At 40.6% G+C, this 27,121-nt stretch overlaps 1 protein-coding gene across 12 annotated transcripts in view; it reads right to left on the bottom strand.

Annotated features, from left to right (window-relative positions):
* Positions 1–27,121, bottom strand: part of PLCB4 (phospholipase C beta 4) — a 485,151-nt gene that overhangs the window by 29,094 nt on the left and 428,936 nt on the right. For all 12 annotated transcript variants that reach the window (XM_070800681.1, XM_070800689.1, XM_070800690.1 and 9 more), the window contains 4 exons: positions 14,605–14,693; positions 13,710–13,860; positions 8,083–8,132; positions 7,880–7,945 (listed from right to left, as the gene is read on the bottom strand). In XM_070800681.1, coding sequence (XP_070656782.1) covers positions 7,880–7,945; positions 8,083–8,132; positions 13,710–13,860; positions 14,605–14,693 — 356 coding nt within the window. The remainder of the gene's footprint in view (positions 1–7,879; positions 7,946–8,082; positions 8,133–13,709; positions 13,861–14,604; positions 14,694–27,121) is intronic.

The raw sequence follows: 27,121 nt of genomic DNA, 5'->3' as shown, positions 1-27,121 counted from the left end.
TCTGTGCTCAAAACTATCCCTGTGTGCCCTGTGTAGCAGCCAGCAACGATTGAAGTTTTGGGATAATCTGGTTCCCAGACATCACTTCTCCTTTCACAAAGGAACAAGGTCCTAATTACTGATCACCAAAGGATGGGGGGCAAGCCTCAGCTTCCTGTTGTACAAAATAGAGGAGCCAGGAAATTATTTCTAGGCTTATTTAGCTAAAAACAACAAACAACAGTAACAATAAACACCAACTATCATAGATTTTATGTTTTTGGTCCCTAACTAAGTTATGAGACCCTATGGAACAGAGAGTTTGTCATTCATTCAGGTCAAGAGTACCAAAATTAAAATATGCTGACTTAAAAGTCAGTCTTAATCAGGACATTTTGGAGAAATAAATGTGCAGCTTTTCAGTAGAACTTGTATATGTTTCTATCAAAGTTAAGAGTAGTTTCAGCTTCTCTTTTTTTAAAGTTATTTTAATTGGAAGCTAATTATTTTACAATATTGTAGTGGTTTTTGCCATACATTGACATGAATCAGCCATGGGTGCACATGTGTCTCCCCCATAGTGAACCCCCCTCCCACCTCCCTCCCCCCCCCCCCCCCCCATCCCTCTGGGTTGTCCCAGTGTACCGGCTTTGAGTGCCCTCTTCATGCATCGAAATTACACTGATGATCTATTTCACATATGGTAATGTACATGTTCCAGTGCTATTCTCTCAAATTATCCCACCCTCGCCTTCTCCCACAGAGTCCAAAAGCGTGTTCTTTACATCTGTGTCTCTTTTGCCAACTTGCGTATAGTCATCATTACTGTCTTCCTAAATTCCATATATATATATAAATGCATTAATATACTATATTGGTGTTTCTCTTTCTGGCTTACTTCACTCTGTATAATAGGCTCCAGTTTCATCCACCTCATTAGAACTGACTCAAATGCATTCTTTTTTTATAGCTGAGTGATATTCACTGTGTATATGTACCACAACTTCCTTATCCATTCATTGGCCGATGGACATCTAGGTTAAATTCAGCTTCTTTTGTGAAAAACATCTGCTGCAATTCATTTTTTTGCCTGCTGTGACTCTAGGCTTAAATTCTCACCCCACAAATGATGCCGAGGCATCTGAGTAAACTGTTTGCTCAGCACGCACCTCTGAGATGACCAGCAGGCTGTCTCTGTGGGTGGTTGCTGTGTTTCTGCTCATTTTTACTTCAAGACAGAGCTGTAGGTTTGTTACTGACTTTTTATCATGAATTACCTGTGATGAGTTTAACAGCAGCCTTGGTGTTCATTATCAGAAAAACTGCTTGCCTAACACAGACTATATTTTCCATTAGCAGCTTTCTCGAAATGTCACATTTTAGTTGTTTTCTCAGGCATTTTATTTGACTCATTTGTGGTGATACTGCAAACTGATGGTCCAGAAGATGCATCCTGTTTTATTTTTCAGCCTACATGGTATTTCAGAAAAAGTCTGTCTTAGTGTCAATATTTAAAAAAGAGGAGGTTCACATATGACCTGATTCTACGATTCTCCTTTAGAGAACGAAGGTGGCTTACAGACTCTCAAGGCACCGGAGGTGGGAACTGAGTCTGACTTGCCCTCTGGACAGGAATGAGGGCTCCTTGTTTTCCATTCGGGACCGACTTCCTTCATTTACTTCTTTTACTTCCATTGATTTGGAATTCCTCTTCCGGTGTATCATTGGGAATATTTATTTAACTTTGGGTTTCAATGTTTTGCTCTCAGGGCTGGACCATATGTAACAATTGAAAATCATCCCTGTGTCTTAGCAAAAGCAACCCTAGCTCTGGGTTTGCTGATGAGCCCTGGGTTTGTGTGGGATCACGGCTCCTTCATTCTGCTCTTTCTGTATCTCATCTAATGGACACGTGAAAAACCATTTCCTTAGTTTCCATTTCAAATGGAAGAGGTTGTTACAGAAAGTGAGAGACAAGTAGCAGGTTCACTGCCAACTGTGTTGAGGGTCAAAACAATCGGCCACTGCCATTTCCCCCAAACTGGGCCTGCTGGCATCTCCACTCCATTCAGGGCTAGAATGGGCATTACTCCTGTCTGTTCGTCCCACAGTCCTAACAGCAGATATCGTCTCTCTCTCTCTTTTTTAACTGGAATACAGCTGCTTTACAATGCTGTGTAGTCTCTGCGTACAGCAGAGTGACTCAGCCACATACTTACATATATCCCTTCGTGTTTGGGTCTCCTTCATCACAGAGCACTGAGCAGAGCTCCCTGAGCCACACAGCAGGTTCTCATTAGCTATCTATTTTATACTTAGCATCGATAGTATATCAAGACGAACTGAAGAGCCTTTTTTTGGGCTCCAAAATCACTGCACATGGTGATTGCAGCCATGAAATTAAAAGACGCTTGCTCCTTGGAAGAAAAGCTATGACCAACCTAGACAGCATATTAAAAAGCAGAGACATTACTTTACCAACAAAGGTCCGTCTAGTCAAGGCTATGGTTTTTCCAGTAGTTATGTATGAATGTGAGAGTTGGACTGTGAAAAAAGCTGAGCACTGAAGAACTGATGCTTTTGAACTTGGTGTTGAACAAAACTCTTGAGAGTCCTTTGGACTGCAAGGAGATCCAACCAGTCCATCCTAAAGAAAATCAGTCCTGAATATTCATTGGAAGGACTGATGCTGAAGCTGAACTCCAACACTTTGGCCACCTGATGCAAAGAACTGACTCAATGGAAAAGCCCCTGATGCTGGGAAAGATTGAAGGCAGGAGGAGAAGGGGACGACAGCGGATGAGATGGTTGGATGGCATCACCAACTTGATGGACATGAGTTTGAGTAAGCTCTGGGAGTTGGTGATGGACAGGGAAGCCTGGCGTTCTGCAGTCCAGGGGGTCACAAAGAGTCAGACATGACTGAACGACTGAATTGAATTGACTGAACTGATCAATAGTGTATAGCTTGGGATTCACACTTATTTCTTTGGCTTTCTTTTAGAAATGGCAAATCCTCCTTGACACACCACTATTTCTTCTGCATCCTGCAGCTCACCTTCAAGTTTGGAAATAGGCTCCCTTATGGACCGTACATTTCTTAAATGACTTGGTTAAGTAACCATATTCTCTGCTTCCCTTTATGAGAAAAGAAGCGATCTCCTCCAGCTGATATGTAAAGGCTGAGCGCGCCCTGTACTGCATCTGCACCCAGCGCTGCTCTCGGCTCCTGGCGGCCGTGTGCACGTGGCCGGTGCTGGGGTTGGAAGGCGCAGCCCAGGCCACCTTCCCTCCTCAGTCAGGCAGTTTATAAGCCAAGCCAGTGTGGTGGCAAACTTTATTCCATCTTAGATAGCATCACATCTATTGGAAAGGGTTATATAAATATTGTTTCATAGCAAGGCTGGGCGAGTTAATTCTCACGATTGCTCAACAACAGGGCAAAATCCATTTTTCAGAGGCCAGCTGTGTATCTTGCAGGCCATTACTGGGGTTTCCACTGAGGGACAGTAAAAAGTGTTAAATAATACTCCTAAAGAAACAGTTTTTAAAATTTAGTGTGCATAAGAGAGGAGCTTCAGGCTTCCCAGATGGCACTAGTGGTAAAGAAGCTGCCTGCCAATGCTGGAGACATTAAGAAATGCGGGTTTGATCCCTGTGTTGAGAAGATCCCCTGGAGGAAGGCATGCAGTTCACTCCAATATTCTTGAAAGAGAATCCAAAGGACAGAGGAGCCTGGTGGACTATGGTCCATATGGTTTCAGAGTTGGACACAACTGAAGCAACTTAGCAGCAGCAGGAGAAGAGTTTATTAAAAATGTATTTCCTAGACTTCTCCATGGAGATGATAACAAAGTCTCTAGGGGGCACAAGAATATGCATTTTTTATGAAGCCTCCAGGTTTGGTCCAAGGATAATTTGTGGAAAAAGTAGTCCAAAAGATGCCAAGATATTTGTGCCCTAGAGACTTATGATTACTCTTAGAAACCTTTTACAAACAAGGTCTTACTGTATAACACAGAGAATTATTCTCAGTATCCTATGACAAACCATAATGGAAAAGAAAATTTTTTAAAAAATAATACACACACACACATATCAAAATCACTTTGCTGTACAGCAGTAATTAACATAGCATTGAAAATCAACTGTACTTCAACAAACAAACAAAAACCTTTTACTAGGACCATAAAGAAGATGTGTGGAAATAAAGACTAATGCTGGAAAACTCAGAGGCAACTCAATATAGTGATGAAGAGCTTGAGCTCTGGAGTCTGAGAATTTTGATCCAAATCCTGGCTCCCTCATCTAAAGGCTAGGTGATTTAGTCAAGCTGCGTTTCTGTTAAAGTAAATTATCTCATCTGGCAAATGGCTGGTAGACTGTTGCAAAAAGGGTCACAATGGTCTCTCTCTCTGTATCCAATCCCCTCTGCAATCTGACTTTGTGGTTCCCCCTGCCTAGTAGAGTCCTCGTTGCTTGAACCTGGTCCAACCTCGTGACCCACTGTAGCCAAGAGAAGGATGTAGAAGTGATGCCACGCAGTTCTGAGCTGAGGCTGGGATCCTGGGATCCCTGCCATATGAACAAGTCTGGACCACTGCTGAAGATGAGAGACCACAGAAAGCAGAGTGGAAAGGACTCAGTAGAGGTCTTGCTAAATCATCCAGCTCCCCACATCTGCTGAGTGACAGCAGACAGAAGTGAACTTAGGTGAGACCTGAAGAATGATCCAGCTGAACCCAGGCCAAACCGCTGACCCACAAAATTATGAGCCAAATAAATGGTTGCTTTCAAATTCACTACATATGGGGATAGTTTGTTACCCAGCAAAAGCTAATTGATACAAGGTAATATATTAATATAACTAAAGTACTCTTTTATATAATTGCTGTAAAATACCTAAGGAAAAATGCTTAAATAAACCTCGATATGTATTAGCTAGTTTTACCATTTGATAAGTACTGACAGAAAGAAAAATTAGTGTTAGGATCAAATGGATATCAGGCACTAAGTGTGTCCTGTGGTAACAGATTCAACCCCATCCACCCACCTCCTTCACCAGTTTTTCCTTTTTCACTTTTAAGACAAATGTGTTAGCTGAGTAGACCTCAGTACATATTAGGCAAGTAAATATTCCTATATAGCCTTAATCTTAAAAGTTGGCTCAGATGAGATAGTGGGAAGTATTAAGGAACTACTATAGACTCAAAAATTACAGAAAGTTTGTAGAGAGGAAGGTTTAACTATTTGAAAATAATTATTTGCAAAGGCTTTGGGAGAGTTGAAATAGATGAAAAGCACTTCAGTTTTAACTAGCATAAACCAGTTGTATTGCTCTTGGCAAGGAACTCACTTCTCTGAATTACTTGAATGCTTGAAATGTGAATGGAATGATTCGGGTTTCAGGGACATTGTAAGGATTTAAGAATGTATATAAAATATGTAACAAAAAAGTGGCATTAAATAAACCTCAGTCTTATTAGTAATAGTAGTTTTATATGAAAGATTATAGAATTCTGAGTTTGGTAATTATACTGGCAAAGCAGGCTGAATAGAAAAGAGGGTCCCCTGTGTATTTAATGTGGGAGAAGGAATTCATTCATATGTTTATAATCATACATTTGTGACTTAAACTTCTGAAGTACATGAAGATATGGAAAACAAGCCATGAAATGCATTTACCTGCTGAGAATGCTTCCAAAAACCATTCTGAAAAGCAACAGGCAAGCACTGTGCAGTATGGCTCTATTATGTGACCTAAGGAATTTTGAAGGCTTCCTCCAAAAAATGTACACTAAGGCTGTTAAGAAAGTCCACACAGATTTAGATGGTAGGATTCAGGGAGATTGAAAATCTCTCTAAGTTTTGGTTCTATTATAATGTGGGGCTCCAAGAAACTCAAGGTTGTTTCTGCAAATGAAGGCAACTTAGATTCTTTCAAATCTTGGATTTCTATTTCAAGTCCTAAAAGATGATGCTGTTAAACTGCTGCACTCAATATGCCAGCAAGTATGGCAAACTCAGCAGTGGCCACAGGACTGGAAAAGGTCAGTTTTCATTCAGATTCCAAAGAAAGGCAATGCCAAAGAATGCTCAAACTGTCGCACAACTGTACTCATCTCACACGCTAGTAAAGTAATGCCCAAAATTCTCCAAGTTAGGCTTCAACAGTATGTGAACTGAGAACCTCCAGGTGTTCAAGGTGGATTTGGAAAAGGCAGAGGAAACAGAGATCAAATTGACAACATCCATAGGATCATAGGGAAAGCAAGAGAATTACAGAAAAACATCTACTTCTGTTTCATTGACTACACTAAAGTCTTTGACTATGTGGATCACAACAAACTGTGGAAAATTCTTCAAGAGATGAGCATACCAGACCACTTTACCTGTCTCCTGAGAAACCTGTATGCAGGTCAAGAAGCAACAGTTAGAACTGGACATGGAACAACGGGCTGGTTCCAAATTGGGAAAGGAATATGTCAAGGCTGTATATTGTCACCCTGCTTATTTAACTTATATGCAGAGTACATCACATGAAATGCCAGGGTGGATGAAGTACAAGCTAGAATCATGATCACAGGGAGAAATATTAATAATCTCAGATATGCAAATGATACCACCCTTATGGCAGAAAGTGAAGAGGAACTAAAGAGCCTCTTGATGAAAGTGAAAGAGGAGAGTGAAAAAGCTGACTTAAAACTCAACATTCAAAAAACTAGGATCGGGGCATCTGGTTCCATCATTTCACGGCAAATAGATGGGGAAACAATAGAAACAGTGACAGACTTTATTTTCTTAGGTTCCAAAATCATTGCAGATGGTGACTGCAGCCATGAAATTAAAAGACACTTGCTCCTTGGAAGAAAAGCTATGACAAACCTAGACAGCATACTAAAAAGCATTACTCTGCTGACAAAGGTCTGTATAGTCAAAGCTATGGTTTTGCTAGTAGTCATGTATGGATAGGAGAGTTGAACCATAAAGAAGGCTGAGTGCTGAAGAAGTGATGCTTTTGAACTGTGGTATTGGAGAAGACTCTTGAGAGTGCCTTGGACTGTAAAGATATCAAACCAGTCAATCCTAAAGGAAATCAGTCCTGAATATTCACTGGAAGGACTGATGCTGAAGCTGAAGCTCCAATAACTTTGACCACCTGATGTGAAGAGCTGAATCATTAGAAAAAAACCTGATGCTGTGAAAGGTTGAAGGCAGGAGGAGAAGGGGATGACAGAGGATGAAATGGTTGGATGGCATCACCAACTCGATGGACATGAGTTTGAGTGAGCTCCAGGAGATGGTGAAGGACAGGGAAGCCTGGTGTGCTGCAGTGCATGGGGTCATGATTACTGTCCAAAGACCTCTTCCTATAAGTAGGAACAACAATATTTCAGAAGTAGGCCACCAAGCAGAGTTTACATAATGGGGGAAAATGAGAAGAGCTCTCTCCGGGTCCCCTGGCTGAGAAGTTTGGAGCTGACCAGCATCTCTCCTGATGCACTATGTGTGGCAAACAGTTTGCTAGAGACTCAGAGAATTTTTGTACCCAGAAACTAACACTATGAGTTGGTTTTCAATAGTCAGGTGATAGATATTACTCAACAATTTTGTCATATTATTCAACAATTTTGAAAAGGGTGAAGCTTTGTTATGCTTTTGAAACAACCATTAGAAAAGCAGATTACAAATCAGTGATAAACAATACCAAATGGAGTATCTTTTAAAATTTCATGTCTAACCAGTTAAAATGAAGGTCCTGCTGCCCAGTTGGCTGGCATCAGTTTCCAAGCAGTGGTTTTGGCTGAGAGGTTTTCATCAGAGAGCTTAAAGGAGAAAACACACAAACCAGCCTACAGAGCTGCACACACATGCTGCTCGCACACACAAAGCACGGTACCTTTGCATGTTTCTTCTTTAAAGAACTGAGCTCTTTCTGTTGTTTCTTTAAATGCTTCAAGTAAGCCTGTGGAAAAAACAAACGGGATCCCAAATAAGCTTTGTGTAGTACTACCACAATGATTAAAGCTAATGAGAAACAAAAATACATCCATTTCACCAACAGAACAAAAGAGTGCTGGCGAAATGACCAGGCAATTTTACCTTCATCTGCTTTAAATCTTCTATCCTCACTTGAGGGATCAGTTCAATACCTGAAACAAAGTTACTGTTTATATTAAACACAAAGTTACTGTGTAATTAGAATAAATGATCATATCAATTAGAATAAATGATCATATCAAATTCAGTTTTGAAATCGCATCTAAAGACATTGAAGCAGCTTTATACATGTTATGGCTATAAACATCTTAGTTTTCTATTACAGGACAATTAACTAGACACTTACCTGAAACCTTTCTCGTCTGAGATCAGGTCCCCTACAAGCAAAGACTGAGAAGAGGGTTTATGTGCATATGATTTATCGTGGGAGGGCTCTCAGGAGAAACTCCTAGCGGGTGAGAGAAGCACTATAGGGTCGAGGAAGAAACCTGGGGGTCTTCCTGGCTGAAATCCAGCCTTGGTCTGATCCTGCAAGTTGTTAGCATAAATAGCCTTCCAGTGTTATTCTACCTTGAGGTAAGGAGACAGAGCTTGTGTAACCCCAGATCACTCAGTTAGGGTGTCAGAAGTTTTACAAAACCTTCTAGGCATTTCCAGACAAGAGAACTCCCATGGTCTGAGGGCAACACTAGGGAGAAAAGTGCAGCTGTGATTGGCAGTCAGCCAGTGTCCCTCACCACTGAAGGACGGGCACCAGTCCCATAAAGGAGATCTGACCAGGCACAGCAGCATCTATTATAGTCGCTTTCCCCTTTGCATTTGAAGATGCACCCTATCAGTCCTCTAACTACCAACACTGTTGCCAGCTTAACATTTTTTTTCAGCCCCTTTCCACTACTGAATTGAATTCTAGCATTTAAGTGATATGCTACTAAGCCCAGGAATGCCTTTAACATATAGAAAATAATGAAATCAGATCATTGTAGAACAGGATGCTGTCATGAGCACCTAGAGTAATACACTAAGTCATCCTGTTGTTGGAGTGATGCTAAGCTAGATGCTGTCATGGCAACCGCAGTTGTAGGCGAATCCCAAAACACATTCTGTTTGACTGCAGGTTTTCATCTTAGGTAAACAAGATGAATGTGCATTCTATAGATTTCCATTAGAATCCCAAAGGCTAAGTATGAGATACTCGAGAAAGACAGGTATCAAATTCTAGGGTCTTGTTTTTCAGTTGCACTCATTTTAAGAAGACGTGTACATCCAGGGGGAGGGTGGTAAGGACAGTAAAGAGTCACGGCAGAGAGAAAGCAGTCTTCTGATCTCTAACACTTTGTGGTAGGGATGTCAAGGGATCATGGGGCTATTCTCTGATCTCTGAGGTCTGACATCACAAGCTAATTCCTGGCTTTACTGCAGGCCAGGGAGTCCTATCCTGGCATTGCAAAGAGCTCCCTATCTTTGGGTCTCTGTTCTTTCTTCTATAAAATGAACACACAGAATTGGGAGGCACGCAAGGTGCTCTAGAGATATAACAAAAACTAAGAGTGTGACCTAGTCTGGTGAGACTGTTTTTTGGTCTTGGTTCAATGAAATCTTGACCAACAGGACCCTATGAAACCATAAGGGCTTCCCAGGTGGTTCAGTGTAAAGAATCCACCTGCCAATGCAGGAGACATGGGTTTGATCCCTGGGTTTGGAAATGGCAACCCAGTCCAGTATTCTTGCCTGGAAAATCTCATGGACACAGGAGCCTGGCAGGCTACATTCCATGGGGTTGCAAAAGAGTTGGAGATGACTTAGTGACTAAACAACAACAAGAACATGAAAACACAAACCTCCCTCAACCCTGGTTTTGCTTTTTTTTTTTTTATTTTAGAGAAAGACACATTGTAAAAATGTTAGTTTCTACAAATGGTTTAGGAAGTTAGGGAAGAAACCACACTCTACAGAACAGGAACTGGTACACGCCTGGCTCCATCTATATACCCAGAGCAGCTTGTCTAGTAGGACTTCCAGTGAGAGTGGATATGTTCCATCTGTGAACTGTCCAGGGCACCTGAGAAACTCAAGTTTTTAGTTTTAAGCCTGAAGAGCCACATGTGGTCCGTGGCTTCTATATCAGACAGTGTAGGTCTCCAGGTTTCCCTGCTGTGAAAGTAGGGGTGCAACTGTAAAGTCTGGGCCCCAAAGATTTTGAATAGTTGAAGTTTCAGTACATACGGTTTTTGTTTTTATCAACACAGCTCATTAAAAATGACTTCTTTTCTCTCAAACTGTAATTTGGAGATCAACTAGTCGAGTTTTCTCAATTGCTTAATCTTAAAGAAGAACACCAAGCAGCATTGGTGCAGTTACTACTATTGGGCTGTGTGTCTAATAGAACCCCGAAGAGCTTCAGAGCCCGTCATGCTCACAGACATTCACGGCAGATGCTGCGGGTGCCACCTGACGCTTCCTTCCTGCCGTAGGACTTGTCTTCAATTCTCCTTCTTCGTGGCCCAGACAGAACACCTTTCTTCCTCCCTCACGCAGCAGGACCGCTCCCTTTCTCTCGATTCAGCTCTTCCTCAGAGCCTGTTTCACTGTACACCCCTCTCTGGGATTTTCCCTCTCCTTCTCTTCACTGGCTCCTACCAACATGCAAGCATTCTCCACATTTTATATATTATATAAAATTTATATAAAATTTTGTATCTCCAATTATCAATTTTTCTAACCTGGTTTCCACTCTCATCACCCAAGCATCCCTGATTCAACAGTAATTATGCAGTCTTAACTTCTCTGGACTGTCTACACTACCTTCCCAAACTCATTCTTCTTAAAAATCTTTCTTTTTTTGTTTGTTTCCATTCCTGCTATCTTTCTAAGCAGCTCACATCCTCTCTCTCTCCCTTCTCCCGTCTCCCTCCTCCTGATCTCCCACAGTTTTGCTGTTTCGTGCTTCTGCCCAGATGCACCCCCAACAGCTTGAATGTGATGATGTACAGGACAAGACTCATCTTACCCAAAACTGTTCCTCCTCTTGAGTTCTCTGCTTCGCCCAATGGTACCATCTCTTTCTGTGACCTGTGCTTGAAGTCTCTGAGTTACCTTCTTCCCACTAAAACTGACACCCAAGTCACCGACTGATTTCCATGCTTCCTCTCCCTCTGAGCACGTCCAGCCTCATCCAGGCTCTCCTTGCTGTTAGCCTGGCTTGTTCATTCACCAGCCATTTACCTCCTAAGAGAAGAGACTCTAGATCTTCACTAGGCATGGTTCCAGGGACATACTGGATGACAGAGGTATGGTCTTGCTGCAATAACTCCTTTCTCTGGTTATTATCATGTTATATAAATATCAGGTGAGTAAATATATAATATAAATACAATGTGCTAAGTGTTAAATTAGAGGCATAAATACCCTAATTCTTCACTGGCCCATATCACTTATTCCCTCTTTAAAGACTGTTCCCACCAAGACTGTACTAACTGTCTTACAAACCCTCGGGGGTCATTCTCCATCCCTGGGTGGTCCTAGGCCATCTCCAAATCAGACTCGCTCTGCCCCCTTTCTTGCCCCGGCTGCTTCCTGTGTGGCCTTGGTCTCTGCCTAAGCTCTTCCACCTTCTCTCCCTGCTCATGTCAGACCTGCGTTTCAAGGCCCAGCTCAGTTAGGATCCTATCGTTGAGTCTCCTCTGACCCCCTTCCTCCCATTTCTGAGCAGTCAGCCCTCATGAGCACCACCTGGCCACAGTGTGGAAGCCTGTCTCATTGTGAGGTTCCTGAAGGTGTGAAGGCATTTCTCGTAGAACCGACCACTGTGCCTTAGAGGAGGCTCCCAAGTCTCCTGAACAAAAGGCCAAAATGAATCAGTGTGTAGATCCTCTTACTCAGGGTGTTGGTCAAGGGGAGGAGGGAAAAGGAGAGCTTCTTCCAGTGGCTCATTCCTGTGTAATCTTATTTGGACTAGAAGTGAAACAGTTCTGAACACAATCATGGTCCCTTCTAGAACTAGGATCACTTCTGTGTTTTGTGTTGAAAAAATCTGCACAACATGTTGAGTTGCGAGTTAGGCTTTATTTGGGGACAAAATGAGGACTGCAGCGCAGGAGACAGCATTTCAGAGAGCTCTGAAAAACTGCTCTGAGTAGGCGAAGGGAGGAGCTAGGGGGTTTTGCAACAAAGGGCAGGTAGTCTGAATGACAAAAGATGACTGCTATTTAAAGAAACCAGGTATGTCGAGTTAAAAAATTCAGCACTTCTCTAGGTATGGGAAGATGCAAGAGTCTGGGCTTGCTGAAATCATTCCCTTGATCTGCACCTCTGCTATCTGGGGCCAGTGTCCTGTGTTTCCACATCCCGAGTTTCCTCGGGGCTGCAGTCTGATGGCTGCTGGATGGCAGGTATTCTTTCCTTCCTGAGTTCCCTCAGGGCTCACCAGCTCCCAATCAGTGGAGGCTACAACTGCTGATGGCTGTGACTTCCTTTGTTTACTGATATGGCAGGGAATATTCCATTTGTCATCTGTAAGCTGGTCACACTGCTTTTTCAGGCCACTAATGTCTTTCTGTGTCGGTGAGCATGACACAAGAACTTTAACTAAACAAAAACTCTCCCATTTTCCACTGCCTGTCTCTGTCTGAGAGGCTGATGTTAAGAAAGATAGTGCTGGATGGAAAGCCCATATCCTGCATCATTACCTTGTTCCATGTTCTTTCCAGGGAGGAACAGACATACAGCTGCAGAGTACAATTTGAGCTGCTTTTGTGCCCTCTCATTTCCAAATTTGTTTCACAAAGCGCAATGCACATTGAGTTTCCTGCTAAATTACCATGCTGCTTCGGTTAAGGAAAGCCTGTCATTTCTTACCTTAAACTGCAGCACTGTGTGTACTTAAGTACACAGACAACTTGACTTTCTTACACCAAAGATGCTGAATTCACATATAAATGGGAGATATTTATATTGAGTAGAAAACCATTAGGAAAAAGAGAAATTCTTAAAGTAACAAAACTAGTAAATGATTCATGGTCAAGGAGGATATTTAAAATATTTAATTATCATATGGAATGGGGACCATCCAATCAGAATGGATGCCTGAACAATAAGAATGGAAATCAACTTTAAATAATCAATACAGTTATTCCCCTACAGTACAGTTCCATATTAGCACATGGAACATGTAATTCTTTGTAATGCCACCTCTTATGCTCTTCCATTACATCTACAGGTATCCACAGAGAATTGGCCTTCAGATGCCCATTTGATAATTTTACAGATAAAGAATCATGGATGCTGAATATCTACCCATGGGGCAAAATTAGCAAACAGGGGATCTAGGAATGTCAGGAACAATTGTTATTCTGCTGGTTCATGAACTTACTGCCCACGCTTATGGTGGTACCTGCAGGACAGAGGGAATGACTTTGCTAAGCTCACTCTGTAAATGCCTTTTTTTTTTTTCCTCACAAAAAGAGTACCAAATTTCAACATTTCTAGGTCTACTGGTGAAGGGGACCACCAGTCCCCTTCAACTATGGTGAAGGGGATCTAGCAGATGAAACACTGCTTTTCTGTTAACCACTCAGAGAAACTGAGAAATTTGTTCAACCCACAGAAAATCTGCTGCTCTTGAGTTTTATGGAGGCATGAAAACTGGCTAAAGTAAGAGTTCTAAATATCTGCATCAAAGTTTCGAAAACTGCTGGAACAGATAAGCAGCCCAGACAACTCTCTCTTACCTTTCTTGGCCTCCAGGCCAGCCCCCAGGGCAGCTGTGGTGGTTGGCCTGAGCTCTGAGCTGCTCTGAGGGGTCACATTCGCTTTGGCTGTGTTGGCTTTCCCTTTCTTGTCGTTCTTTGAAGTGTCACTGGGCACATCGGCGATGTCACTCTGGAACAGAAATGCTTATACTGACCCAAATGAATGCCACCTAGAAGTCAGATGTCTTGTACATTCTCCCTTCTACTGAACCCAGTCTGTACCATCAACTGCTCCTCTGTATTCTAGCCTTTACTCCCTAAATTAGATCTTTGCTTCGGGAGTAAACATATGGTTTCCTCAGATCTGACCCAAAAGAGGAAGCCAAGGAAAGCAGGTGCAGCTCCTTTGTAATAAGCAGGCTATACCTTCTTTTTTTTTCAAGCTACTGCAGAGATTTCTGTTTCCATTCTAAACTGAGGAGTAAGAGGAACTTTAAAAACAAGGAGTGAAACACTGCAATGTTACAGTGGCATTGAAGGCTGGATATAAGACTAGTAAAAAGTAAACAATAGTAAATGCCAATTTTATTTCTGCACTGATTAAGGTGAACTGGCATTTCAGTGTCTCACAAAAGCATCCTATATTTAAATGTTCCTAAAAGCATTATGGGTGTTTCCATTTCATTTCTAATGGGGCCAGGGTCCCCAGATGTGAGTGAAGCCATAGTAATGAAGTGGGTCACATTTTATTAAATATGCTACATCCTCATAGACTTTTGAAACGGTTTTGTTGAGATGAAAGTTCAGTTTCAAAAACCACTTTTGAACTTGTTCTATTAATTTGCGACTTTTGTAATCAGTCAGATGACTTCCCCCCACTCAGCTATCTTTCCTTGGCCGTTGCTACCTGTCTTAACTCACTGTTGCTACTTACAGTTTCAATGCCCATAGCTCTCATTTGATCCGCTCTCTTTTCCGTAATGGAAAGAAATTTCTTTGGATCTGATAAAGCATCCACAATATCTGCAGGGAAAACAGTCACTGAGCTGTGAATTCTCTGTTTTACTGAAACACCTAAGAAAATTCAGCTAATAAACCACTCATCACCTCCAACTCCCATAATGCCTTCCATTATGTACCTCTTCCTAGGATGTAAAACAAGGCTAGAAAAACAGTCAGTTGCTGAAAGCAAAAATAAAATCAGGAAGGGCAAGAATAAAAGGCCAGATGAATTTCTTAATTTCCCTCTAATTTTCTCCCAAATAAAGCAGACAGGGAGACAGGCAAGCTAAGTGAATGGCTTTGGGGTCTGATGCTGACCTTGTGGACTTTGAATAAGGTGACTAACGCTCCCAGACTCAGTTTCTTTGTATGCAAATTAGGACTGAGAGCACTCACCCTGCTCACAGTGCAGGAGCGGCACTGTGAATGTGCAGGGAATAAGTACCTGGGGCACAGTAGAGGTCACCAGCAGAGTCTTATAAGACATAGAAGCTAATGCATCTTTAAAGCCCATTTTAATTCCATGTAGATAAAAAGAAATATCTCTCCAGTGTTTTTTCTGCTATAACTTGCACTCAAAAGTTTCATCTTTTATGTAACTTCATTGGAAGAGTTCCAAGTGTTTTCAAACAGACTCTCATGTAATTTTGCATAATTTGTCAGTACTATAGGAGGAATCATTATTTTTATAACCTTAAAACAGTACAACACCCACAACTTTTAAAAGTTGTACATTAAAAAATTTTCCCCTAGCAGAATCACCTTCCTAATTACATTCATATGATTTAAAAATTTTTTCTTATATTTTTTTCTCTTTTAAAATGGAAAATAGTATACACACAGGTTAAACATTCAAATGTATAAAACAAAAAGTAAACATCTTTTCTCCCACCCATTCCACATCCAGCAGGTAACTAACTGCTATCCATCTCTTACATCTTTCTATCTTTTAAAAGACCTCAAATGGGTTCATAGTAGTTTTTTTTTTTTTCCTGGAAATGCTATTTTTAAAATTTTAAAGTGTTAATGAGTTCACATCAACATTTCTGCTTCATTTCAGCTCCTTCACTGCCTGACGTGGGGGCAGGGGCTGCTTCAGCTGCTCTGCCCTCGTTTTGTCTGTGTTGTGTGTTCTGTGTTCAGCACAAAAGTATGTGCTGAATCAAACTTGAAACCTCACGTTATCCTTATTTTTCTTCAAAGAACTTTTTACTCTTTAAAAATTTTTATTTATTTTTAATTGAAGGGTAATTGCTTTATGGGTTCATAGTTTTTTAGACCTGTTTTTTTGTTTAATTTCACATATCTTAAACACACTTCCATATCAGCAATACAGGTCTCCTACATTATTTTTAAGGGCTACCTAAATATTCCATATGTTGATTGGCCATAACTTGCCTAACTAGCTTCTTCTTGATGGACCACTCCATTACTTCCAGTTCACTGACGTTATAAACGGTACTCCAGGGAATGTCTGTGAACATGTCATAGTATATTTTTGCCTATGCTCTTAGGATAAGTTTCTGGAAGTCAGAATGATACATAAAGGTATTTGTCCTTTTGGGAGTCCTTGCCAAATTGCTCTTCATGGAATTTTTTTCTCCTGTCAGGGGTGGATAAGAAGGTTTGATTCTAGTTATTACTCATAGTCCCTGAGAAATCTTTGACTTATAATGGGGAATATAAACAAATTAGCCCTTAAAGCTTGCTCAGGAAAAATCACAGAAGTTTTTGGAAGTTAATGTTCTAGGAATGTATTTATCTATGTTGGTGGTACTAGTGGTAAAGAATTTGCCTGCCAGTGTAGGAGACACTAGAGATGTGGGTTCAATCCCTGGGTTGGGAAGATACCCTGAAGAAGGAAATGGCAATCCAATTCAATATTCTTGCCTGGAAAATTCCAAGGACAGAGGAGACTGGCAGGCTACAGTCCAAGGGGTTGCAGAGTCAGACACGACTGAACACAGAGGACAAGAACTCTTTTATTATGGAAATTTTCCAACGTGTGTAAAAATAGAGAGACAAATAAAATAACTCCCCATATATTGATGATGAAGTCCCAACAATTATGAACAGTTTGCCATACTTCCTTTCTCTAAAATTCCCTTTTTTCTTTCTCTTTTTTCTCTGCTGAAATATTTTAAGGTAAATTCCAGACATCATAATGTTTCACTCCTAATTATTTCTGTATCTCTAAATAAGAAGGGAGATTTTTTCAGGGCCAACCTTACCAGTATGAACAAAATTTGCACTAATTCCTTACTATGATATAATACATGGCCTATCTAACAGGAAAAGACCCCGATACTGGGAAAGACAGAACGCAAAAGGAGAACGGGGTGCAGAGAGTGGGATAGTTAGATGGCATCACTGACTCAATGGACATGAATTTGAGCAAACTCCAGAAGACAGCGGAAGACTGAGAGGGCTGGTGTGCTGCAGTTCATGGGGTCGCAAAGAGTTGGACTTAGCGAATGAATAACAAAAATTCCCCTTATTTACAATTAGTTTGTTTCAATCAAGATACAAAATCTGTACTATGTCTCTGATACCTATGTGTCTTAAATGTTTTTTTAACCTAGAAAAGATCCTTCTACAATTTATTGTTCTTAATGCATAGACGTGCAGGAGACAGGTCAGGGATCCTATAAAATGTCCCATGTTCCAATATTTCTTGTGTGTCACTTAGCTCTATGGCATGACTTTTTCTTGACTTTTTCATGACAGTTCAGGAGGTGCTATGACTCCATATAGATTGTTTGGAGGCAGAGACAGCCTGGTTGCTTGTTGTGGTGCTAAACTCACCGAGGACTCATTTTTGTCTGACTCACAGATGCTTCCTCCTTCCACCCGTCCACACTCCCAGGGGGCAAAGCAAAGCACAGATAGTCTCCCTGAACTTGCCCACCTTTCCTTTGAGAAGATCTATATGACGTGGTCTCCCCATACACTCCCGTGTTGGATCAACTTTGCCTTAGCTTCCCACCAGCATGTTTTAATGGACGACCCATGGGACTGGCTTGTTAGAAAATAAATACTTGCTTATTGTTAATGACATACAATCAAAATATCAATATCATTGAAGAAAGCATATGATATTTTTGAAGGGCAACTCACAGTCCTTCCAGTAGTAATAACAAATAATCCTTTAATCACTTAAAGCTAAATACAAAACTAATAAAACAAATTATTAGAGAATGAAATGATCCATAATTCTTCCATCCTAATCAAGCTTCTTTCCTTTTTGTGAAATTTTTCCATATGAATACATATTTTACATGGTTTAGTTAACATTGTATAATCTGCTAAGAGTTGGTTCTTTGAAAAGATGAACAAAATAAACTTTAGCCAGACTCACAAGAGAAGAAAGAGTGACAGTTTTTTAAAAAAAAAAAAGAGAGCAATAAAATCAGAAATGAAAGAAAAGAAGTTATAACTGACACCACAGAAATACAAAGGATCATGAGAAATTACTATGGACACCTATACACCAATAAAATGGACAACCTAGAAGAAATGAAAAAATCTCCAGAAATATGCAAACTCAAGACTGAATACAAAAGAAATAAAAAATGTAAACAAACCAATTATTTGCAATGAAATCAGTAACAATAATAATAAAAAGAAACTCCATACAAACTAAAGTCTAGGACCAGAGGGCTTCATGGGTGAATTCTACCAAACATTTAGAGAAGAATCAACACCTGTTTTTCTCAAACTAGCCAAACAATTTCAGAGGGAAGAACATTTCTGAACTCATTCTACAAGGCCAGCCTCACCCTGATACCAAAACCAGAGAATCACACACAAAAGGAGATCATAGGCCAATATCACTGATGAACATAGATACAAAAATCTTCAAGAAAATATTAGCAAATCAAATTCAATAATACATTGAAAAGATCATATTCCATGATCACTGGGATTTATGCCAGCGATGCAAAGATGGCTCAATATCTGCAAATCAGCATGATGGATTACATTAACAACCTGAAGAATAAAAGTAACATAATCATTTCAATAGATGCAGAATAACTTTTCACAAAATTCAACATCCACTTATGATTCTATTAACTAATAGAGTCTTTGCACATGTAATCAGTTGAGGACTGAGATGGGACCATTCTGGATTAGGGCTGGTCCTAAATCCCATGACCAGTATATTTATAAGAAGAGAACAGGACACACAGAGATATAAAGAAAGGCCAGGTTTTGGTGGAGGCAGACTGCAGCAATCAGGAGATGCTAAGAGGAGAAAAGGAAGGATGTTTTCAAGTCTAGAGGGAGCGTGGCCTTGCCAGCTCTTCAGTTTCAAACTTCTAGCTTCCAGAACTGTGAGAGAATAAGTTTCTATTCTTTCAAGTCTACCAGTTTGTGGTAAATCTGTTTACCAACAGGACTGAGAAATAAAAATTCTGCTACTTAAATTCTTGGGTATCCATCTTTCATGTGTGCTTAAGCTCACAAAGCTTTATCATTGTTAAGGAGGCCCCATCAGCCCCTGGACATTCCCAGGTCAGGCCGTGAGTCCGTCCTGGGGAAAGTGAATTTAAATCCTGTGCTATTCTTCCTGTTTACTGTGGCAATGTCTTGACCTCAGCCTGGAGGACTGATTCTGACCTAGATTTATATAAAATATAGCTACAAAACATTCTGTAAATGAAGTTACATATTGTTTTGTACTAATGGACAAGCTGACTGAGAGGCCCTTGTCCACCATCTGCTGTAGGATTATGTAGAAGTAGCCTCAATTATGCAACAAAATAAGATGCTTCAGATTCATCCATTAGTTGGATGAATATCATTACTTAAATCTATCTTCTATTACCAGTATTAACAATTCTAGAAACTGCTGGGAAGTTATGTCTCCAAATCCTGAAACTCTGCTTTATCGTTGGAGTTTTAATGAGATATCTTATTTGCAGTTACACATTCGTTTAAAAAATTGACAACATGCAATATAATAGAATTCAGTAATAAATTCAGTTTAATAGTATTCTTTGGTTTCCCTGGTGGCTCAGACAATAAAGAATCTGCCTACAAAGTGGGAGACCTGGGTCAATTCCTGGGTTGGGAAGACCCCCTGGAGGAGGGCATGGCAAGCCACTCCAGAATTCTTGCCTGGAGAATCCCATGGACAGAGGAGCTTGGCAGGCTATGATCCACGGGGTCACAGAGTCAGACACCACTGAACATGACTAAGCACAACAGTGTTCGTGGTCAAATGGCAACAAAATTACACAAAGTGTATATAAGGCTTGTTCAAATTCAATCACAAGACACAAAAAGGAGATTTACAAAGGGCTAAATGTTTGAACCAGGTTAGATTAGCAGGTTATTTGAAACAGGTGATCATTCCTGGCAGTTTTGAATTGTGAATTAGATACTTCTGTGACACATAACTTTGCCACATGGTAGCAGGCGGCAGAAGCAGCTACTGGATACCTGGAACAGTTCCGCCAAAATTATCCGACCAAGGAAAAAGGGGCTTAGGATTAGGGAGCCAGTGCCTGTCCTACCCACTTTTAGGTGATTTTTCTATTGTATCTCAGTTTCTCCTCTGACCAGAGACATATATACTTGAGTTTTAAATATATACTTTGTATACACACATATGTATAGGCACATAAAAATTAGTTTCCTTCTTTAAGACTGCATATATGTACATTCAAATGTATACTTATTTATACTGCCTATCAAAGAAACTGATTTTAATAATCACATTTAAAATGATGTATAACCAGAAAGTGAGAAGCCATGCCTCAAATATATCATACGTCTATAGCCTTGCATAACTCTGAAAATGTTATTCATTTTTTCCTTGCCTCAGCCTGGAAAAAAATTATTTCAGGAAGCAGTTAAACAAATCTGGCATATTCTTGGCCAGAGTGCTACATGTTCTTGGTCAAAGTGTTGCATATTCAAGTAAGCCTGGAATCTTTCTTCGGTGCCAATCTGACATTTCACGGGGCGTCAGCCCTCACATCAGAGGAACACTGTGCCTGGCTACCCCACTGTGTAGTTCAGTGCTCCACAGGACAAACCAGTGTAGCAAAAATTAATTTTAAATGTGGATTAACAATGATGGAGTGTGAATAGGCTTGTTTAGGGACCAGTCACACTGAACATCTAACAGGGAAGGGATGTATGCACACAAAGTTATAACTGTATAAGCCCACAAGAGTGAGCTAAAATTTCCCAGATACTTAGTTCTGGAACCTTTCTTTTTAAAAATAAATCAATCTGCCTTTTCTCACTTGCTCCTTTCTTCTGGTTTTAGCAGAAGTCTCATTTGTATTTTTAAAAAATACCAGCTATTTTGGAGTTTAGGGCCATTTCCATCCCCTTCATGGGTCACAGCCTGGTGTGGCAAAGGGACTTGTGTAGCTCAAGGAAGCTATGAGCCAAGTCACGCAGGGGCACCCATGCTAGATGGGTCATGGTGAAGAGTTCTGACAAATCGCGGTCCACTGGAGGAGGAAATGGCAAACCACTGTAGACTTTTTGCCATGAGAACTCCATGAACAGTACAAAATGGCAAAAAGACATGACACCGGAAGATGAGTTCCCCGGTCAGAAGGTGTCCAGGACGCTACTGGGGAAGAGCAGAGGGCTGCTACTAACAGCTCCAGAAAGAATGAAGTGCCTGCGCCAAAGTGGAAATGATGCTCAGTTGTCGATGTGGCTGGCGGTGAAAGTCAAATCTGAAGCTGTGAAGAACAATATTGCATAGGAACCTGGAATGTTAGTAAATTGCACATGGTCAAGCAGGACATGGCAAGATTGAACACTGATATCTTAAGGACTTGGTGAACTAAAATCAACTGGAATGGGTGAATTTAATTCATGACCATTATACCTACTACTGGAATGGGTGAATTTAATTCAGATGGCCATTATATCTACTACTGTGGGCAAGAATCCCTTAGAGGAAATGGAGTAGCCACCATAGTCAACAAAAGAGTCTGAAATGCAGTACTTGGGTGCAGTCTCAAAAATGATAGAATGATCTCAGTTCCTTTCCAAGGCAAACCATTCAACATCACAGTAATCCAAGTCTGTGCTCCCACCACTGATGCCAAAGAAGCTGAAGTTGACTGGTTCTATAAAGACCTACACACCTTCTAGAACTAACACCCAAAAAAGATGTCCTTTTCATCATAGGGGACTGGAATGCAAAAGTATGAAGTCAAGAGATACCCAGAGGAACAGGCAAGTTTGGCCTTGGAATACAAAATGAAGCAGGGCAAAGGCTAACAGAGTTTTGTCAAGAGAATATGCTGGTCATAGCAAATAACCTTTTCTAACAACACAAGAGATGACTCTACACATGGACATCACCAGATGGTTAGTACTAAAATCAAAATGATTATGTTCTTTGCAGCCAAAGATGGAGAAGCTCTATACATACAGTAAAAACAAGATCTGGAGGACTGTGGCTCAAATCATGTGCACCTTATTGCAAAATTCAAGCTTAATTTGAAGGAAGTAGGGAAAACCACTTGGCCACTCAGGTATGACCTAAATCAAATCCCATATGATTATACAGTGGAGATAATGAATGGATTCAGGGGATTAGATTTGGTAGACAAAGTGCCTGAAGAACTATGGATCAAGGCTTGTAACATTCTGCAGGATGTGGTGATGAAAACTATCCCCAAGAATAAGAAATGAAAGAAGGCAAAGTGGTTGTCTGAGGAGGCCTTACAAATAGCTGAGGAAAGAAGAGAAGCAAAAGGGAAGGGAGAAAGGGGAAGAAGATATACCCATCTGAATACAGAGTTTCAGAAAATAGCAAGGTGAGATAAGAAAGTCTTTTAAAGTGAACAATGCAAAGAAATAGAATGAGAAAGACTAGAGATCTCTTCAAGAAAATTAGAGACACCAAGGGAATATTTCATGCAAGGATGGGCATGATAAAGGACAGAAATGGTAAGGACCTAACAGAAGCAGAAGAGATTAAGAAGAGGTGGCAAGAATACACAGCCGGACAATACAAAGCAAGTCTTACTGACCTAGATAACCATGATAGTGTGATCACTCACCTAGAGCCAGACATCCTGGAGTGTGAAGTCAAGTGAGTCTTAGGAAGCATTATTATTAATATGAACAAAGCTAGTGGAGGTGATGGAATTCCAGCTGAGCTGTTTCAAATCCTAAAAGATGATGCTGTTAAAGTCCTGTACTCATTCGGTCAGGAAATTTGGAAAACTCAGCAGTGGCCACAGGACTGGAAAAGGTCAGTTTTCATTCCAATCACAAAGAAGGGTAATGCTAAAGGATGCTCAAACTACTGGACAATTGCACTCATTTCACTTGCTAGTAATACTGTGCTCAAAATCCTTCAAGCTAGGCTTCAACAGTACGTTAACCGAAAACTTCTAGATGTATTGTTTAGAAGAGGAAGAAGAACCAGAGATACAAATTGCCAACATTCACTGGATCATAGAGAAAGCAAAGGAATTCCAGAAAAATGTCTACTTCTGCTTCATTGACTACACTAAAGCCTTTGACTGTGTGGATTACAACAAACTAGAAAATGTTTAAAGAGATAGGAATACCAGACCACATTACTTGTCTTCTGAGAAACCTGTATGCAGGTAAAAACACAACAGTTAGAACCAGATATGGAATAATGGACTGGTTCAAAATTGGGAAAGGAGTATGACGAGGCTATATATTGTTACCCTGCTTAACTTCTATGCAGAGTACATCATGCAAAATGCCAGGCTGGATGAATCACAAACTGGAATCAAGATTGCTAAGAGCCATATCAACAACCTCAGATATGCAGATGATACCATTCTAATGGCAGAAAGTAAAGAGAAACTAAAGAGCCTCTTGAAGAGGGGGAAAGAAGTGGGGAATAAAGCTGGCTTAAAACTCAACATTCAAAAAACTAAGATCATGGCATCCAGTCCCATCACTTCATGGCAAAAAGATGGGAAAAGTGGAAACAGTGACAGATTTATTTTTTTGAGCTCCAAAATCACTGTAGATGGTGACTGTAGCCATGAAATTAAAAGATGCTTGCTCCTTGGAAGGAAAGCTATGACAAACCTGGACAGAGTATTAAAAGGCAGACATCACTTTGCCGACAAAGGTCCATATAATCAAAGTATTGTTTTACCAGCAGACATGTATGGATATGAGTCAGACTATAAAGAAGGCTGAGCGCTGAAGAACTGATGGTTTTGAATTGTGGTACTGGAGATGATTCTTGAGAGTCCCTTGGAGTGCAAGGAGATCAAACCAGTCACTCCTAAAGGAAATCAACCCTGAATATTCATTGGAAGGACTGATGCTAAAGGTGATGCTCCAATTCCCTGGCCACCTGATGCATAGAGTTGAGTCAGTGGAAAAGTCCCTGACGCTGGGAAAGATGGAAGGCAACTGGGGGAGCAGGTGGCAGAGGATGAGATGGTAGATACATCACTGACATGCATTTGAACAAACTCTGGGAGATGGCGGAGGACAGAGGAGCCTGGCATGCTACAACCCGTAGGGTCACAGAGAGTTGTCACAATTTAGTGCCTGAAAAACAACAACAATCTAGACCTTTAAATACATATACACTTCTTGATGCAACAAATCCACTTGAAAGAATTCATCTGTAGGAAATAATCACTAGTATTTCCAAAGCTTTACATTTAGGGTTCTTGGATGCAATATTGTTCATAAGAAAGAAAAGTAGAATTGACTTCAATACATCAATAACATGATAAATTATAGCATACATAAAATTGAATCTCAAGCAGATAATAAAAATATGTCAAGAATGGGGAAAATACTCTAAAAATTATGAAAAAAATTGCCTCTGAAATATGAATGTAAATGAGACACCAGAGTAAGATCCAATTTTATTAAAAAGTAAAGAGAATAATGAGATAGGAAGTAGAGACCTATATGGTAACAGAGTTCATTCTGGGCATTGGATGAAGCACCCTTTTAACATTTTTTATGTCGTCAGAATTTTTTTCTGACGTGTAGCTACTTTGCTTTTTACAGAGTAAAACCTGCTAAACACCTTAGTAGAATAAATGAAGGCATCCATATTTTCTTTCTTTAGCGACATAAAAATCTGGAGATGTTTATCGACCACTTTCTTTTTTTCCCCCCAGAAACTGCTGAAGTGCAATGGTGCAGAATTTCATTTTGAACTTTTTCCTATATAATCAACAAAGACTGTAAATGTTCTAGGGAACAGGGGGTCTATTGATCACCCGGTGCGCTGGTTCAGCACGTAAATGTTCAGACATGAATGTGGGAGGTTAGGTAAGCCCATGAAATATAAACACACCGCGGGCATCAAGAGGCTGTCAAGAAGACTGGAAATCTGGAAAAAGTTCTCATATTCTTATTTTGTTATTTTCAGGTAAGATCCTTAAATAAACCCTCAGAATGTCTGTCCTTGGTTCCTTCACGTATGTGAGAAATGGCCAGAGAATTCTGAATAAACAGTCTTTGAACATCAAATCTGAGGCTAAGACATCAACTGCAGAATCCCATCAAAGATAATGTCGTACAGAAATTTCAATTGCTTTTGAGAGAAATACTACAATGATACCTTAGGAAAGAATAGTTACAAGACTATTTTTAAAGATGTGAATCAATACTTATAAATATTGACACTAGCCATAAACTACATGATAAACACAGATATTCCTTCAGCATACACCTGCATATACTCACATCCACTCTAAACAATTTCATGTTTCTGGACTCCATTTTTGTAAAGCCCTTCGCACAAAGCAGGAGCTCAAAAAACTGTATCTTTCCCTTTTCTATTCGAATAGCCCATTTCCCTAGAATGAATTAGAGTTTCATTTGAAAAGTAACACGTGTAAAGGCAAAACCTTTAAGTCTTCCAATACATGTATTTATATAACTATCTTTAAAATATACTAGGTATTATGCACAACTGCTTGCTAAGTGCAAATATGTGAAACAAGACTGAGTCCATCTGCTGATGCCCTGTGGCCATCACATGCTCCTCAACGTCCATACAGGTCCCATGTCTCTTTTCTGCCCTGCTCACCCGGCCCACAGCACCCCATCCCAGCGTCTGCCACGTGCTCATAACTGCTACTCTGTGTTGTGACCTGTAATAGGCTTCCTTTTTTAAGAAAAAACAAAGGGAAAGAGGAAGGAATCTTTACTCTCAATTTTGCAACTGAAAAATCCTCATGGCTGACTTTACTTTTGGAACCCACAATTGGGTTGTTAATGCTGAGTATGAGTTGCAGAAACTCTGTCCTCCAGAGAAGACTGCATTATTAAAAACACAAAACAAAATGACCCAAAGCTCCTCCAACTAGAATAGCACAGAAACCGAGCTGCATTTGGAGCCACACACTCCTGTGCACACACATGGCAGGCATGCCCTTTTGTGTCGTAAACTGTGATGATAAGCACACATCACAGGATGCTGTGAGGGAAACAGTATCAGTACCTTTCCAGGCCAGAGGACGGGGTGGGGGGTGTTGACAGGCGATAACACCTGTCAAGGTCACCTGGCTAGCAGTGGAGGGTCAGGACTTGAACCCTTGTTAATTTAATGTACTTTGCTATACTATTGTTCCCTTATGATTCAATGAACTCTGAGAATATAGAGGATCTTTGTTTTCCTTTAATGTGCTTGGCTTAGTTGGGGGTTATAAAAAGTGAATATGTAGGTTTACCAGAATCCTATGACTTGGGGCTTCCCTGAGAGCTCAGTTGGTAAAGAATCTGCTTGCAATGCGGGATACCTGGGTTCAATCCCTGGGTTGGGAAGATATTCTGGAGAAGGGACCTTAAAGCACTCCAGTATTCTTGGGCTTCCCTGGTGGCTCAGCTGGTAAAGAATCCACCTGCAATGTGGGAGACCTAGGTTCGATCTCTGGGTTGGGAAGATCTCCTGGAGAAGGGAAAGGCTACCCACTCCAGTATTCTTGCCTGGAGAATTCTATGGACTACCATCCATGGGGTTGCAAAGAGTCAGACATGACTGAGCAACCTTTACTTTCACTTTAAGACTTTGTCCAACTTTGATTCCTCCCATTGATGACTTTGGGCTTCCCCAATAGCTCAGTTGGTAAAGAATCCACCTGTAATGCAGGAGACCCCTGTTCAATTCGTGGACTGGAAAGATCTGCTGGAGAAGGGAAAGGCTACCCACTACACTATTATGGCCTGGAGAATTCCATGGGGTCCATGGGGTCACATGGAGAAGTCCATTGGGTCACAAAGAGTCAGACATTACTGAGTGATTTTCACTTTCACTTTCATTGATGTCTTTGGTGTAACCAAAGGTGGTCTTCCATGGACTGATGACTGGGAATTTTTCTGTGAAATTGAACTCCCCTGTAGATTTTTGGGGAAAGTCCAGGAATGTTGATAATGGAGTTCAATTTAAACTTTTTAGTGAAACCAACTGATGTCTATGGCTCTACATTATTCATGCTTTT

The sequence above is a fragment of the Bos indicus genome, chromosome 13 (assembly GCF_029378745.1).
Source record: "Bos indicus isolate NIAB-ARS_2022 breed Sahiwal x Tharparkar chromosome 13, NIAB-ARS_B.indTharparkar_mat_pri_1.0, whole genome shotgun sequence".
In the NCBI taxonomy this organism is placed as follows: Eukaryota; Metazoa; Chordata; class Mammalia; order Artiodactyla; family Bovidae; genus Bos; species Bos indicus.
This window is presented reverse-complemented; position numbering and strand designations above follow the sequence as displayed.